Genomic DNA, 17,005 nt, shown 5'->3' on the forward strand with positions numbered 1-17,005 from the left:
AGTGAGCCGACATCGCGCCATTGCACTCCAGCCTGGGCAACACAGCAAGACTCCATTTCAAAAAAAGAAAGAAAGAAAGAAAGAAAGAGGGTAAGAGCGATCGTACAATCCTTCTGCCTCAGCCTCCCGAGTAGTTGGGACTACAGGCTCATCCCACCACTCCGGGCTCCTTCCCAGGCCTCTTTTCCTCACCCATAAAACGGGACCATTAAGCCTTTCCTCCCTTCCAGGCGTGCCAGGAGGAACGCGCGACGGGAGGACAGGCTGGCCAGTGGGGTCAGACCGCTGGGCAGTGTAGAGCAGATGCGGAGGACGATTTTATTTTTGTTTTTATTTTTGAGATGGAGTCCCGCTCTGTTGCCCAGGCTAGAGTGCAGTGGCATGATCTCAGCTCACTGCAGCCTCCGCCTCCCGGGTTCAAGCGATTCTTCTATCTCAGCCTCCCGAGGAGCTGGGATTACAGGCGCGTGCCACCACGCCTGGCTAATTTTTGTATTTTTAGTGCAGACAGGGGTTTCACCATGTTGACCAGGCTGGTCTCAAACTCCTGACCTCAGGCGATCTGCCCGCCTCGGCCTCCCAAAGTGCTAAGATAACAGGCGTGAGCCACCGCGCCCGGCCGACTTTTTTTTTTTTTTTAAGTCAGCACAACTGATCATAAACATGTAATCTAAGTCTGGGATGGCCCCTCCCCCGGGGCATTTCAGAGCTTTGTTTGGACGTTTGGTCCCAAAGACAGGGATGGCGGGCACGTGGGGGTGGGGACTGGTGGGGTTCTGGCCCTCCCAACGTCCCGGGGCATCCCCAGAGTGAAGCCCCTTGCGGATCTCCCAGCCAGGGCCCCACTCCCTGTCTTTTGTGGACTCGCAGGACTTTTTGCTCAGTGAGAACAAACGGAGTTTCTAGCAGAGCAGCTGCGCCGCAGCGGAAGGAATTCGGGTCCCGCCCGGGAAGCCGCGCCCCAGTCGGTAGAGCCTGGCAGCGTCTGCGGCCGCGACTCCGGGGATTCTGCTCCTGCCCCATGTATCCCCGGGACCGGCTCAGCGTTTGCGTGCAGAAATAGTCTGTTTCACCAGAGTCTTTTTTTTTTTTTTTTTTTTTTTTTTTTTTTTTTTTTTTTTGAGACAGTGTCTCACTCTGTTGCCCAGGCTGGAGTGCAGTGGCTTGATCTTGGCTCACTGCAAGCTTAGTCTCCCACGTTCAAGCGATCCTCCTGCCTCAGCACCCCCAGTAGCTGGGATTACAGGCACACGTCACCAAGCCCTGCTAATTTTTGTATTTTTAGTAGAGATGGGGTTTCACCATGCTGGTCTCGAACTCCTGACCTCAGGTGATCCACCCACTTCGGCCTCCCAAAGTGCTGGGATTACAGGTGTGAGCCACCGCACCCAGTCTCCTTTCTTGCTCTTTTATAACTCATTTGGAGCTGTGTTGATTTTTAAATTCTTCGCATAGGTAGGTGACACTACCTGTGAATTCTGGAGTGTAAAGGACCCGTTACAACTGTTATTTTAAAGGTGTTGTCCAGGTGCAGTGGCTCATGCCTGTGATCCCAGCACTTTGGGAGGCCGAGGCAGGTGGGTCACCTGAGGTCAGGAGTTTCAGACCAGCCTGACCAACATGGTGAAACCCCGTCTCTACCAAAACTACAAAAAATTAGCCGGTGTGGTGGTGCACACCTGTAATCCCAGGTATTCCGGAGACTGAGGCAAGAGAATCACTTGAACCCGGGAGGCAGAGGTTGCAGGGAGCCGAGATTGTGTCACTGCACTCCAGCCTGGGAGACAGAGCGAGACTTCGTCTCAAAAATAATAAATAAAGGTGTTGAGTCTGAATGGAGAATAGCCGCCATAAAGCCCTCTCCCGTTTTCTGAATGGGGAAATAGACCTGCAGGGGGTAGGAATCAGGTCCAATTCATCCCCTTTTCCCAGGTCCCGGAGGTAGCCTCTTGTGGGCTCAGGCAGGCCTGTGTTCAAATCCTGTGCCTTTCAGCCTCAGAGAGGGACAGAAATGAGGATGAGACCTAATGTGTGTCCATTGCTAGCACAGTCCCCGGCCACAGTGTGGAAAAGGCCATTTTGGGTCTGAGATTCCTTTTCCTGCCCCTGTAGGTAGTGAGGTGGCCAGAGACAGAATGGAAAATGAGAGGTGAGAGGAGACAGGGCTTTCCTAGTCCCTGGGGTTGGTCTTGGGCCCTCCTTCCTGTGAACCTGCCCCGTCCCCTCTTCTCCCCCACTCCCCTCCAGCCACACTGACCTCGCTGTGCTCCTGGGGCCACCCAGCAAGTCTCCATAGCACCAGCCTAGCCCCGCCTCCCTCTTCAGCCTCATCATCACTGCCTCCTCCAGCCACCCACCTTCTTTGATCTATTTCTGAAAGTTTATTCCACAAGCTGGTTCCAATGGCAGGGCCTTTGCACCTGCTGTTTCCACCACTTGAACACCCACCCACCCCGGCAGGGCCAGCTCTCTCTTCCCATCCCAGCCCAAATCCATCTCCTTGGGGACTTCCTGCTACCCCATTTTAAGAACAGCCCCACACCCACTTTGCCTCATCACCTCTGTAATTTACCACCGTGCAGATGGCATCCGCTGACTTCCCTGAGCCTCGAGACTCATCTGATCTTGACGGGAGGCAGCAGCCTAGTGGTGGATTGGGGTGACTAGGGTTGCTTGGTTCCAGCTGGTTTGGTTCTGGGGATTGGGAATTTTTCTTCCTGTGTATATTTCTCTGCACTTTCCAAATTTTCTATCACAAAGATACATCAAAAATAAATGCCTGGCCGGGCGCGGTGGCTCATGCCTGTAATCCCAGCACTCTGGGAGGCCGAAGCAGGCGGATCACGAGGTCAAGAGATCGAGACCATCCTGGCTAACACGGTGAAACCCGTCTCTACTAAAAATACAAAAAATTAGCCGGGCGTGGTGGCAGGCACCTATGGTCCCAGCTACTCGGGAGGCTGAGGCAGGAGAATGGCTTGAACCCGGGAGGCGGAGCTTGCAGTGAGCTGAGATCGCGCCACCGCACTCCAGCCTGGGCGACAGAGCGAAGAGACTCCGTCTCAAAAAAAAAAAATTAAATAAATAAATGCCAGAGCTGGGCGCAGTGGCTCATGCCTGTAATCCCAGCACTTTGGGATGCTGAGGTGAGTGGATCACTTGAGGTCAGGAGTTCGAGCCCAGCCTGGCTAACATGGCAAAACCCTGTCTCTACTAAAAAGACAAAAACTAGCTGGGTGTGGTGGCGGGCACCTTTAGTCCCAGATACCCGGGAGGCTGAGGCAGGAGAATCGCTTAAATTCGAGAGGTGGAGGTTGCTGTGAGCTGAGATCATGTCACTGCACTCCAGCCTGGGTGACAGGAGACACCATCTCAAAAAAAAAAAAAAAAAAGAGAAAGAAAAACAAAATGCTAGGTCTTCCCCAGCCCTTTCCTAACCCCCCGACCCCTTGTGATGCAGGTCACAGACCCTCGAGGAGCTAGAGAAGGGTTAATATTAGCAAAGTTTTACTTTTTTTTTTTCTGCTCATAAATGACTCTGAAAAAGCCGATACGCCAGAGGCTAATGCAACTGTAGTCTAAAGGCAACGTCGAGGTCACCAATATGTCCCTCAGACGAGAGGCACTGCTCAGAATCCCCCTGTGCTGGGGGTGAGGGCAGGAGGGGATGGTTTAGGACAGAGGAATAAATACATGTGGTTGTGGGACTTCTGCCATCAGGGATGGTGGCCCCAGCCCAGGACCCCAAAACCCTGAGATGGTGCAGCGGGCTGCCGACCCCACAGCTCGGGGTTCCCCGAGGCTGCCTCAGTGTTTGGATGGATTGGAAGGAAATGCTGAGGTGCTGGGAGGGCCCCGTGGCCAGCTCCCTCTTCCCACTCTAGCCAGAGGAGAGCCAAACTCCCGGCTGACCAGGGCCCTGGGGCGGGGAGCAGTGCCCCAAGAGGGCTTTCTGGTGTCAATGTCTCACACAGTGTCAGGTGGTGAGGCCTGGGCCTGGCCCTGAGGCGGGAGTGGGGGTGCCAGGTGAGGCTGGGGTGGGCCCTGGCTCCCGCAGCTCTGGGCTGCCCGTCTGTGTCTGCTGACATCCTGACTGTGGTCCACGGCCGGGAAGGGTGGGCAGACGGCTGCTGGCAGCCCTCAGCCTTGTAGTGTGTGTGTGGGGTGGACGAGGGGTCATGAGGACAGGGATGGGACTGGGCGTCTCTGGTAAGGACCAGTAAGTGCCAGGCGGGGCCTACCCTGAAGGCTCAGCAGTGACCCACCTGGGACACAGCCCTGCTCCTGAAGGGGCCCCAGGGGGCCTGCTCGGCTGGGTGATTCACCAGGGCACGGGCAGGCCAGGCTGAACCCGGGGCCCCAGTGTGCAATGTGGGGAGATGACTGGGTGAGTGTGGACAGGGCATGGGGTGTGCGGGGTGGGTGGCCGTGTGGCCATGCCCAGCCCTCAGAAGGCGAAGCAGCGCTCCTTGGGGTGGCCCACGCGGTCCAGGTTGGGCAGGCAGGCGTACTGGATCATGGGTGGGGGGCCACACATCAGCACCAGCGGCTCCTCCTCTGGGGGCGGAAGGTGGTCCCGGATCATCTCCTCATTCACGAAGCCCTGGCTGTAGTCCCAGGCTGTGGGGTGAGAGACCAGGTAAGCTGATGTGTGGCTGTGGGGTCACCAACCTACTGACCGACCAACCCTAAGCAGTGAATTCCTTAAATGCTGAAGAATGGAGAGGTTGATCCCAGCAAACTGTCACCAGGACCCCCTGCCCCCAACCCTGACTCAAGCCTGTGGCCTCAGGCCTTGTAGCCTGAAACCAGAACGCAAGCCCAACATGCTTCCCCTCACTGCACTTTATAGTTTGCAAAGCCTTTTGCTTCCATTTGGCCTCCTATGTGGCCCCTGGAACAACCCAGTGGGTGGACAGGGCGGGGAATATGAATCCCATTTTACAGATGTGGCAACTGAGGCCCAGAGGACCCAGAGTTGAGTTGCTCAGGGTCACACAATACATGACCGAAATGTACCTTCCAGGATCCAGAGGTCCCCAGGCTGGTGCTCTGCCCCAGGCTGGCCAGGGTGACAGTCTCTAACTGCCCCCACCTCCATGAACCCACTGTGACTCCCCCACAAGAATGTTGGCCCATGCGGAGCCGAGTCTCAGCTGTGTGTCCTGCCCCCTCGAGCCCTGAGCACCCACGATGATATGGCTGGTCTTTATCCTTAGCAACCAGAAACAGCCAACCCGCAGCCCTCAACACCAACAGAAAAGCTGCTGAAGCCTCAGGCCAGGAGGGCTGGCACTGGCTGACACAGACACCTTGCCTAGATGGCCAAAGTTTACAGCATACAGTCCACACCATGGAGGTCCTGACAGGGAGGGGCCAAAGCAGTCCCAGCTTGCCCTGGAACCAGGAAGAGTCTACCGTGCTGAGCAAGGGGGTCCTCTTTATCTCACGGACACCATGAGCTAAGTAACTGGTCACATTTCCCTTTTCACTTTGGCTGCTGGGAAGCCTGGAGTGATACGCATGGCCCATTCACGGCAAGCGTGCATTATAGTCCGTTTTTGTACAAACCCCATTCCTGAGTCCATTCATTTTATGGCCCTGCACTTGTTTTCCATTTGTGCCACTCTGACTCACCGGATGAGTCTTTGTAAGCTTCCTAAATCCCTCTGGAACAAGGCAAGGCACAGAAAATATTTTTATAGCCGGGCAATGGATCTGAAATGGATCTGAAAGTACTTTGTAAAAACTGCACGGGAGGCCGGGCGCGGTGACTCAAGCCTGTAATCCCAGCACTTTGGGAGGCCGAGACGGGCGGATCACGAGGTCAGGAGATCGAGACCATCCTGGCTAACACAATGAAACCCCGTCTCCACTAAAAATACAAAAAAATTAGCCGGGCGTGGTGGCGGCGCCTGTAGTCCCAGCTACTCGGGAGGCTGAGGCAGGAGAATGGCGGGAACCCGGGAGGCGGAGCTTGCAGTGAGCCGAGATCGCGCCACTGCACTCCAGCCTGGGCGACAGAGCGAGACTCCGCCTCAAAAAAAAAAAAAAAAAAAAAAAAACTGCACGGGAATAAACTGTATTTGCTAGTGTACAAAATGTGCAGGTATGTAAGACACCTTTCAATTTCACAGGGATTTCTTTTTAGTGTGTGTATGTGGTTTTTTTTTTTTTTTTTTTAAGACGAGAATTGGCCATGTTGCCCCGGCTGGCATGCAGTAGCTATTCACAGGTGCGATCATAATGCCCTCCAGCCTGGAGGTCCTGGGCTCACGTGATCCTCCTACCTCAGCTTTGAGTAGCTGGGACTACAGGTGCATGCCACCGTGCACGGCTTAGTGTATTTTTCTCTGTACCTGTCCTGAAAGTGGCTCTGGGGGGGGAAACAGTCACTGCCCCTGCCTGGAGGCCTTGCCGCTCTCCTCATCCTTCGCCTAGCTACAGTACAGCCAGACTGGCCCGTTACCACTTTCTCTCTCAATCTCTGGGATTTCAGCTTACATCTAATGCTACAGCAGCACCTCAACTAGGCTTGAATTGGGGGTCACAGTGGCGATAAATGTACATGAAAAATGTTGGGCAATCACCCAACTAGTCCTCTCATCGGCAGGTAGCTGTCCCTAGGCGATGGTGCAGGCGCTGCCGCCTGTTGCCACCAGGGTCAGCATTGGCCCCTCCCTGGGGGACCAGGCCTTGCTCTGGCCACAGGGCAGGATGAGTCCTGGGGAAACTGGGGCTGTAGGAGGTGCCGGAGGCAAAGCAGGGGCAGATGGCAGGACGAGACCCCAAACTGGCGCTCACGCGGGTGTTCAAAAATGGTGCTTCCAACACTTAGAAATTTCCCAGAAAATGCAGGTCCCCAGCTTCTCTTGAAAAGCAGAGGCCCTGGCCACACAGGGCTGTACTCCACAGCAGGACTGCCCACGGCGGGTGGCACTATGTCCTCCGGACCAGGCAGACGCACTCCAATTTATCGCAGTCCCTACCGTCTCTCAGCCCTGCAGCTAAACATCACCAGAATGATCCTAAGCTAAGTAACTGGCCTGGGGAAGCCTGAGCTTTGCTTTTCTTACATCAAAGAAACTGACATATTACTTACTCCTACATCTCTATCTGAAGCCGAAAAGGGAAGGGCGCTTTAACTCCCAGAGGCAACCTCACTGCAAGTGATGGGTGTGGCGGTCCTCACCGCTGCCTCCAGCGCGGTCTTGGCTCTCTCACAACTCCCTTGGCAAGCAGCTTAGCCACTGGACAGGTGGAACAAGGGTAACCCCAATGTCGGCCTAGCCCACTCCCCAGGGTTGATGATGGGAGAGAAGATGGCCTTGGTGTACTCAGCAGCTTCTGAGAGTGTGCATGCTGGGATGTGGAAGAGGCAGCCACCACCACTGCCCCAAGACTTGCCCTGAAGTGAGCCCCGCCCAGGGAGGGGACGCTGGCCTTCTCTGCCCAGCCGGGCAGTGCAGTGCGCCCGGGAAAGGACTCCGCCTCTGGAAGCAAGAAACTGGGTTCCAGGCCAGGCTGTGGTGGTTTCCAGCCATGTGCTTCAGTGAGCCCTCGTTCCTCATCTGTGAGACGGGGCCACACCACCTCCCTCCCACAGGGCCATAGTGACTGCCAGACATCGTGCAAAGGGCTGGGCAAAGGTGAACTGCAGGCTGGCACCTCCCACCCACCCAGCACGGGGCCTCCCTCGCTCACCTTCAGGGGCTCTGTCCAGCGTGTACCAGAGCTTGAAGCGCGCAGAATGTTCATTCCTGAGTTCCTCTAGCTCAGGTCGCAGCAGGATGTCCTTCTCGGTCTGCAAGGGACAGGGCCAGGCGGTCAGGAGGGATGGGTGGCAGAGACTGCCCCTGGAGACACTCAACAGAGACGCACCTGGTCATCGCACCCGCCCATGGGCCACAGGCCTGCGGAGCTTCAGAGATCACCCCACCACCCCCCCTCCTTGTCTAGCCTACAGAGCCCCTCAAAGCTGCTGCTGAAAGGGTGAAGGCGTTCGCTAGAAACTCAGTGTGTCAACTGCTTCTGCTGTTGTGGGGAAATGGGCTCAATGTCCTGAGAGGGGGGAGAATGGAAAAAACTAAAGGCGGCCGAGCTGCGTGACACGTAACAGGGAAGAGACGGGAAATGCGCCAGACCCTCCAGGCGGGCAGCCTGGCAGCGGGTATCACACATACGATAAGCAATGGTCCTGTGAAAAGGCGCAGGGTTTGCCACCCTGAGCCTTCCAGCAAGTCTTTTTGAGTTCTGGGATCTCATTCAGGTTGTACCTGCAGAAACCAGGAAGTACAGACACCACTCCCCACTCCACCCGCCCCCTCGGGCCTTGCCCACACCCATCCCCCTGGCTGGCCTGAAGCTCCCCCACCCCTACCTGGCAGTCACAGAGCCCTACAGAACTCAGTCCAGCATCATCCCTTCCAGAAAAGCTTCCTGGACCCTCCAGGGGCTATCAAGGATCTCCTCCTGAATCCCCCACCTGCCTCCCCACCATCCCCGTTCCACTTCTGATCACAGCACAGGCTGCTGCCCAGTGTTTGCAGGTCACACAGGACAGAGGGGGCTCCTCAGGCCAATGTGCAGTGTCCCTGACCCCATGGGACTCAAAGAAACTGGGGGCCAAAGACCGCTGCCACCCAGAAAGGTCTGCCAACTAACAAATCGCTACTGAGTTCCCAGGCTGGGCAAGGGCGGGGTGGACTCTCCCCAGGAAGCAGCCACAGATGTGATTTCTCTGTTCCCAGGGTGGGGAACAGCACCCAGCCTCCGTGTAGCCCGAGGCGCCTGAATATGGGAATTGCCAGGGTGGGGGACTGCAGGTCCAGCTCCTCGGTGCTCCCCTCCAGGAGATGAGCTGTGTGAGGGGCATGAGCCTCGACACATCCTAGGGAAGACGGGGTGTTAAACAGTTTTTCCAGTTTCTGAGGGTAGGAGGCTGAGGGCCCTTTCTGCTCTAACGGAGTGAGGACAGGGACAGAGACAGGCTTTGGGCTAGACGAGCTCAAGGAAAAAAATGCAGAAAATATGGAAGAAAAAGTACCTGAAACCCTTCAGAAATAATGACTGTTAGGATTTGTGTGTGCATCTTTTGACTTTGTTTTCTATTAACTATGTGTAACTTTCTTTTTAGGCCAGGCACGGTGGTTCATGCCTGCCCAGTACTCTGGGAGGCTGAGGCTGAGGAGTACCCCAGTACTCACTTGAGGTCAGGAGTTCAACACCAGCCTGGCAACATGGTGAAACTCCATCTCTACTAAAAATACAAAGAATTAGCCGGTGTGGTGGCATGCGCCTATAATCCCCGCTACTCAGGAAGCTGAGGCAGGAGAATTGCTTGAACCTGGGAGGTGGAGGTTACAGTGGGCCGAGATCATGTCATTGCACTCTAGCCTGGGCAACAAGAGTGAAATTCCGTCTCAATTTTTTAAAAAAAGTTGTGTCGGCCGGGCGCGGTGGCTCAAGCCTGTAATCCCAGCACTTTGGGAGGCCGAGACGGGCGGATCACGAGGTCAGGAGATCGAGACCATCCTGGCTAACACGGTGAAACCCCGTCTCTACTAAAAAAATACAAAAAACTAGCCGGGCGAGGTGGCGGGTACCTGTAGTCCCAGCTACTCGGGAGGCTGAGGCAGGAGAATCACTTGAACCCAGGAGGCAGAGGTTGCAGTGAGCCGAGATCACGCCACTGCACCCCAGCCTGGGGGACAAGAGCAAGACTTCATCTCAAAAATAAATAATAAAATAAAAATAAAAATATGCCCTGGTTTGAGTCCTGGTTTGAGCACTTCCCATGAGACTGGCACAGTCAAGCCCCTCCCAAAGTCTGTGTCCGGGGGTACAAAATAAGGTGACCACACTGTCCTCGCTACCAGGTACAAAGATGGCCTGTACAGGTGACACAGTCTGGCGGCCTCCACAGACTCGGACCCAGCACCACCAAGTCTCACTGCTGCCCTCCCTCCCTCCCTCCATGCCAGCCAGCCTGGAATTTCTGCCTTTCTCCCCTGGGCCTAGCAAGGCCATCTCGGTTTGCCTTAGGGCAGTTTTCTGCAGCTGTGGGGAGGCAGGGTGGGGCAAGGACCCACATCCAAGGACCTCAGGCAAGTATCTTCTCCCCCAATCTACGTCATCAGTCACAAAACACTGAACCTGGAAAGACCTTGCAACAACCCAGTTTCATCAGCTCATTCTACAGATGAGGGAGTGAAGCCCAGAGAGGGAAAGCAGCTGGTCCAAGGCCACACAGCAGGCCAGAGCAGGCAGGCAGTGGGCTCGTGGACAAGGATATGAATCAGAAGCCAGAGAGACCAACATTCAAATCCTGCCCTGACACCCTGTAGCTCAGGGGCTTCGTGCAAACGTCTGGTCATATGAGCCCCTCCATCTCCAGGCCAGCCCAGGCCATTGTTCCTCCCACTCCACCGGTGGGTTCCAATCCGTGCTCATGGTGAGGGGAGTTCTGAGTTTTGGAGGAAGCAGCCAGGGGATGGGGTGCTCAGGGAGCTCCCCGCAGGGCAGCCCCCTCAGCCAGATCCAGGCTCTGCACCACGAAGCCTGCCGGCCATGCCGCTGCCAAGGCTGCCAGTGCACAGAACGTTCAGAGCTCCCCCCATGCTGGTCATCCCCAGAATCTTAGCAGAGCTGTGCACACCCCTCAACAGCACCTGAGCAGGCCCTAAGTCCCCTCTCAGGAGACGCTGAGTTTGCCCATCATGGGGACACCCACTGACCTGGTTGGCAAAGAGCAGGTGGCACACGGTGTGGTCGTCAGGGTCCTTCATGATAGCGCGGATCACCTGCAGCATCGGAGTGATGCCTGCAAAATAGCCAGCCAGGCCCCCCATGTGCTGAGTGAGGCCTGCTCACAGGCACCGTCCCGCCCAGGTGTACCGGGGGAGAGCGGCCAGGGCCACTGGGCCCAGGCCCCTGACCTCTGGTAGCTCCCAGGCACTCAGAACCTGCGCCTCACCCACACCCCAACTCCTCCCTTAACATCAGCCGCCGGACGCCTCAGTGGGGGTTCCACGTACCTGTCCCTCCCGCGATCATGCCCACAGACTTCACTGTCTTGATGACGGGGTTGGACTTTTTGTCAGGCCGGATGGCGAACTTCCCTGGGGAGACAGAAAGCGTGAGGCCCGGCCATCAAACATGCCATGTGTGGGGGCTGGAGAGGGTGGAGAACCTGCCCCCACTGTGAGGTCCGAGGTGGAGGCGGCTGCCATTCTACGCCAGCCATTAGGAAGGTGCAGGAGCAGTGGAGAGGCTGGGAACCCAGAGGCTCAGCTCCGTCCTCTTGCTTGCTTGTTTCAGATGCTGAGAAAGTCAAACGGAGGCTGGCAGTGGGTGAGATGTGGCCCCCGGGAGTGGCCTGTCTGCAACCCCTGTGCCAGCAACTTATCCCCTCTACAGGCAAGGAGACTCAGGTCCCAGAAAGGGACAGCTGGCCCAGTGGGAGTCACCCATCCACAGAGAGCCAGGGACCTGCACCCTGCACCCAGCACCCCCAAGCTCTCCAATTCTCTGAGCCTGCTCTGTAATCAAGGGATTCCGACCCAAGTCACCTTTGCCCTGGTAGACCAGCAGCCCGTTGGGGCCCCGGAACTCAATGGTGTCTCCAATCTGCATGCTTTCCAGGTACTGAGACATCTTGCCTCCGGCGGGAAACTTGGGATGAGTGTCCTTGAAGTAAACCTGCAAGACACCCCCGCAGCCCTCAGTCGCCGGCTCCAGGCCTCAGGGGTGAGCTCTTGCCCACAGCGGGGCGCAAGTGCCTCTTCCGCAGCTCTTCTGAGGCCCACACATGGCCTTCTCCTGTGCAGCCCAATCCACCCAGCCGTCAAACTGTATCCGTCCTGCAGCCTGTCCTTCACCCCACCCTCCCAGGAGTCGGCCTCCCCCCGACATCCCCGGGGAAAGCAAAGCACCAGCCGCGTGTACAAGGCCAACCAACTCCAGGGCTGGATGCGCTCACATTTCACCAACTGTCTCCGGGGCCCCTCCCAACGGGAGACACTGACACCCGTCAGCAAAGTCAAGGCTCTGGGAGGCCCACTCAGCCACACTCCTCCTGGTGGACACTCAGTCCCTTCTGTTTCGTGCTGTCATAAAAACCTCGCTCACTCTTGGAACTACTTCCTGCTCTGCACTCTCTGGGATTACTGTCTTGGGAAAGAGAAGGGCCTCGATCTGACACCTACAAAGAGATGGGGAGACAGAGGAGGAGTGGCTCACCCTGCCCGGGGCGTCTGATGGATGGAGAAGGGAAAGGCGGCTGGGGGAGGGACAGTGCGTATACAGGGCCTCGGGGAGGGGAGCCTGTTGTGGCTTCAGCACAGAGAGTGGCTACGGGGCGTGGAGGCAGAGGGGAGTGGAGGGCCAGGGAAAGGCAGACAGAGAACACTTTCCTGGGCCCTGGGTGCCAGGCCAGGACTCTGACCTTTACCAAGGACCAAGGGAGCCAGCGAGGTCTCCAAGCCAGGAGAGGCCTGGTCACCTGTGGGTTTTTCAACCCCAACTTGAATCCTCCTAATAGCTTCTCCACATCTGGCCAGAGAGACTTCAATGTGAACAGATGCTTGAGCCCTCACCACCTCCTCTGTGCTTCTGGACAAAGCCCCAAAACTTACTGGGGCCTCCAAGGCCCTGTCTGGCCCCACTGACCTCTCCCACCCCTTGCCCCAACCCTCCAGCCACTTCAATCCTCGAGCCTGCTGCTGACCTCAGGGCCTTTGCACCTGAAGCTTCTTTTCTTCCTTCTTCACCTGGTCAGCGCCTACTCAGTCCCAGATCTCACCTTCCCTGTCGCCTACTAGGGAGCCACTCTCACCAGCCAACCCCACCCATCCCTGGTGGCCCTTCTGGAAGCTCGGTCGCAGGTACCTGTCCCCTGCAGGGAGCACTGGCTTCCCCATGACCATGTGCCCAGTGCCCGTCCTCCAGCCAAAGACAGGTTCCTGAGGCCAGGTCTGGGTGCCCCAGCAAGGAAGGAGCCCAGGCCAGGGCCCCACCCACTCTTGAGATCCAGTGCCTGCCCCAAGACCTGGCGAGATCCAGGGCCTCAGCTGCGGCCCAGTAAGAGGGCTCCAGGGGCACCTGAGGGCACTGGGCTGGGAAGGCTATAGGGCTTTGGCCTTGACTGGGGAGGGTCTCCAACACCCCATACACCTACCGGTCTAGGCTGCTTCTCACCCTCTGTTCTGCAGGAAAACTTGTGCTTCTTTTTTTTCCTTTTTTTTTTTTTTGACTGACTCTCGTTCTATTGCCCAGGCTGGAATATAGTGGCACAATCTTGTCTCACTGCAACCTCTGCCTCCCAGATTCAAGCCATTCTCCTGCCTCAGCCTCCCAAGTAGCTGGGATTACAGGTGCACGCCACCATGTCCAGCTAATTTTTTTGTATTTTTAGTAGAGACGGGGTTTCTCCATGTTGGCCAGGCTGGTCTTGAACTCCTGACCTCAGGTGATCCGCCCGCCTCGGCCTCCCACAGCGGCTTACAGGTGTGAGCCACCACGCCCAGCTGAAAGCTTGTATTTCTGATTTTCACAAAAATGTCCCTGCAGGAGCCGCTGTGCTGCCTCTTTCTTCCCACTCGGCAGGTACGTTTCATGCTCCGGGCTGCGGCCCCACTCGGCACGTATGTTTCAGGCTCTGGGCTGCAGCCCCAGGTCTCTGTGGTCTGCTGCCCCTAACGGCTGCATCTTCTACTGTGAACCTCCACCTCGAACTCCGCAACAGACCCCAGAAAGCCCATCACCCCAGCTCCCAGACCACACCGCACGAGCCCCTCACGTTTCCCTAGCAGGCCTGAGGGACATTTCTCAGAGAAAGGAGTAAGAACAGGGCCTGTGTGTCACCGAGGCGCGGCCGCTGACCACGGTGGAGTGGCTGCCTCACCCCGCACACTCGGGACCCAGCTCCCAGGAATCTCCCGGCATGAGAGCAGGGACGGGGCTGCGCCGTCACACCTCCCAGCAGGGCATCTGCACCGCCGGCCAGCCTTCCTGGCGCCTCTGCTGCAGGTACCTGTTCCTGGTTTAAGGGCGCTTGCCCTGAACCCTGGCCCCTGATCTCTGCCAAGACCCCCTTGTTTGGCTTTTGTTGGTAAACGATGACGTGCTATTTACTCAGAAACCAGGCACAAGGGAGCACTGGCTCTTTAGAGTCCAGGCTGTGGGGGACGTGGACTCGAGAGGGGCTCTAGAAGCCACTGCATCTGCAAGCCCCTGGGGAAGCAGGGCAGCCATGACCAAGGCTAGGCTGCACAGGGCGGGAGCGGGAGCCTTCCCTGTCCAGGGGGGGTCCACATGGGCTGTTGCCATGGCCACCCACCCGGGCCTCCTCCACAGTCATGACCCAGAGGCTTCACCTTGATGACCAGGTCCACGAAGCCCTTGTCATCATCACTGGAGACAGGTGTATAGGGCCGGATGACCAGGTTTCCGTCAATTCGAGCCGAGAGGTAGATGTGCTGGCCTGCAGGACAGAACGGGGTCACACTGGGCCAGAGATCATCCCTACAGGTGACCCCTGGGTCGTGTTAAGCCACTACCCTGCACCCCCACCCAGCATTCAAAGCCTGGCCTGGCCTCAGCTCCCACGGCCCCCTCCCACCCCTCCTGGGGATTCCCCTCACGTCCCAGCTTCCTGCCTCCACACCTTCACTCCTCCTGGTGCCACTGTCAGGGGCCCTGGGCCTTCCCACTCTCATTCCAACAGACTCCCCCTCAAAGGCCCAGGGCAGCTGTCACCTCCTCCTGAAGCCTTCCCCGCTCTCCCTGGTGGAAATATGAAGCTCCCATCTCTCTGATTTAGTGCCCCAGCTGCCTGCCAGGCTCCAAGTGGGCCTGGCAGGGGCGTGACTCACCGACAGGCAGGCCCAGGATATGCTGGGGTGACGGCAGGGCAAAGCGGAAGCGCCGGGTGTCATGGCTGATGATCTGGAGAGAGGTCCAGAGCTGCTGAACGGTCCCCAGGGCAGAGGCCTCCCAGGGGGGCTCCCAGGCGTCAGAGTCCCCATCCCATTCCTCCTTTGTGTCCTCACCCTTCCCTAGTGCCCGAGTGTCCTTGTAAGAAGTGACGCCGATGCCACGTGCAGATGCACACACCTGCACACTGCGTGTGAGTTGCTGAGGTCAGGCGCACGCCGGGTGTGTGTGTCCTGGCCCAGAGGGGCCACAAACAAGGTGGCCAGAGCAGGAATGAACCCAGGGTCCCAAAGGGAGGATGTCAGAACAGCCCCAAAACTTCCAGGACAGGGAGGGAGGAACCCACCTCTGCCTTCAGTTCAAGCAGCGGCCTGAAGCGGCAGGAAGAACTCGGGGGCTGGATGGGCAAACTGGGGCAGAGCTAGACAAGGCTGCATGTGCCCAGGCCTGCACCCCAAGAGAGGGGCTGCAGAGGCCACTGCACCTGAGAGCCCCTTGGGAAATGGGGCAGCCAGGACTGAGGTAGGCTTCACAGGGCAAAAAGTGGGAGCCTTCCCTGCCCAGGAACTCCAAAAGCCCAAAGCCAGGCTTCCACCCTGCACGGGGTGGGCACCCAGACCATGGCCGGTGGCTGGGACAGTGGCAGAGGAGGAGGGGGGCTGGCTAAGAGCCAGACTGGGCCAGGGACGGAGCTGAGACTAAAACCCCTGAGGTCTTGTTAAGTGGGTCTTATGCTGAGGCCAGGGCCAATCACATAACCAGTTCCAGTCAGAGCTAGAACCAAACCCAGCGCCCTGAGGGTACACTCCCTGTGGGGTTCCCAATACCCGGCATGGCCAGGAGAGGGACTGTGAAGGAGCCATGCGGAAGGTGGATGCTGCAGAGGCGCTTACATCCAAATGTGGCAAAGTCCACAGGTGGACGGTGTCATCACTTAGTGGGGGATAACAGACCTCTCCAATGAGGGAGGACATCACAGATGCCCATCCAGGCTCAGTACAAGAACCCTCTGACCTCAGCAGTGTTCTAGCACAGAGCAGCTGCCGCAAGGAGAGACCCGTCCCTGCACGTGTGAGCAGAGGCAAATCGCAGGAAAGATGGTGCAGACACTGCTCAGGATCAGGTGTGCAGGTGGCCCACCAACCTCTGCCCAGCAGCCCAGGCCTCAAAGGTGCCTCTACCAGAAGCCTCTGCATTGTAGGCAAACACAGCCCCAAGGCCTTCTGGAAGTGGATTCCAGGATTATCAATTGGTCCCAACAGTCAAGGTCAGAAACCCATGCCAGAAAACATTTGGAGGAAGAATAGAAATGAGATGGCCGGGCACGGTGGCCTATAATCCCAGCACTTTGGGAAGCCGAGGCGGGCAGATCACCTGAGGTCAGGAGTTCGAGACCAGCCTGAACAACATGGAGAAACCCCCGTCTCTACTGAACCTACAAAATTAGCTGGGCGTGGTAGTGCATGCCTGTCATCCCAGCTACTCAGGAGGCTGAGGCAGAAGAATCACTTGAATCCAGGAGGCAGAGGTCGCAGTGAGCCGAGATTGCACCACTGTACTCTAGCCTGGGCAACAAGAGTGAAACTCAATCTCAAAAAAAAAAAAAAAAAAAAAAGGAACAGAAATGAGGACAAGAGACGAATAATTATGGTGCTGGCCAACCTCTAGTAGGGTAGCCAGGTGGGGCAAAGCACAGAGCACCCAGAGCAGGCCTGCTGCGGAACCTGCAAAGCCACGCAGGCACAATGTGGGGGCAAAGCTGCAATCCTAGGACATCTGCCACACACTCCCTTGTGTAACATCCCTATGATGAAATACTAAAAGGATCCATGTTGTACGGCTGGCTAAAAAACCAGGTTATCAGAACAAGAAACTGCGTGTGCACACCCACACCTCCACACACCCGCGTGTATGAACGAGATACCCATATAGGGTCTGGCAGGCTCACGCTGAGCGGTGACCTGGGCCATCTGCATGGGGCCCTGGGATGCGGCAATGGGGTAGGGATGGAGGTCGTCCTTCACAGAATTTTTATTGTGAGCACATATAAATAATACATTATTTCTGGAAT

General features: G+C 57.0%; 1 protein-coding gene across 2 annotated transcripts in view; it reads right to left on the bottom strand.

Moving 5' to 3' along the window:
• Positions 1 to 3,485: 3,485 nt before the first annotated feature.
• The window catches only part of LOC105464339 (cytochrome b5 reductase 3), a 30,666-nt gene continuing 17,146 nt past the window's right edge, over positions 3,486 to 17,005 (bottom strand). For both annotated transcript variants that reach the window (XM_011712148.3, XM_011712149.3), the window contains exons 3-9: positions 14,874 to 14,946; positions 14,376 to 14,482; positions 11,571 to 11,700; positions 11,037 to 11,120; positions 10,737 to 10,822; positions 7,705 to 7,804; positions 3,486 to 4,620 (exon numbers count right to left, since the gene is read on the bottom strand). In XM_011712148.3, the coding sequence (XP_011710450.1) occupies positions 4,448 to 4,620; positions 7,705 to 7,804; positions 10,737 to 10,822; positions 11,037 to 11,120; positions 11,571 to 11,700; positions 14,376 to 14,482; positions 14,874 to 14,946 (753 nt within the window). In that variant the 3' untranslated portion in view covers positions 3,486 to 4,447. The remainder of the gene's footprint in view (positions 4,621 to 7,704; positions 7,805 to 10,736; positions 10,823 to 11,036; positions 11,121 to 11,570; positions 11,701 to 14,375; positions 14,483 to 14,873; positions 14,947 to 17,005) is intronic.

The sequence above is a fragment of the Macaca nemestrina genome, chromosome 15 (genome assembly GCF_043159975.1).
Source record: "Macaca nemestrina isolate mMacNem1 chromosome 15, mMacNem.hap1, whole genome shotgun sequence".
NCBI lineage: Eukaryota > Metazoa > Chordata > Mammalia > Primates > Cercopithecidae > Macaca > Macaca nemestrina.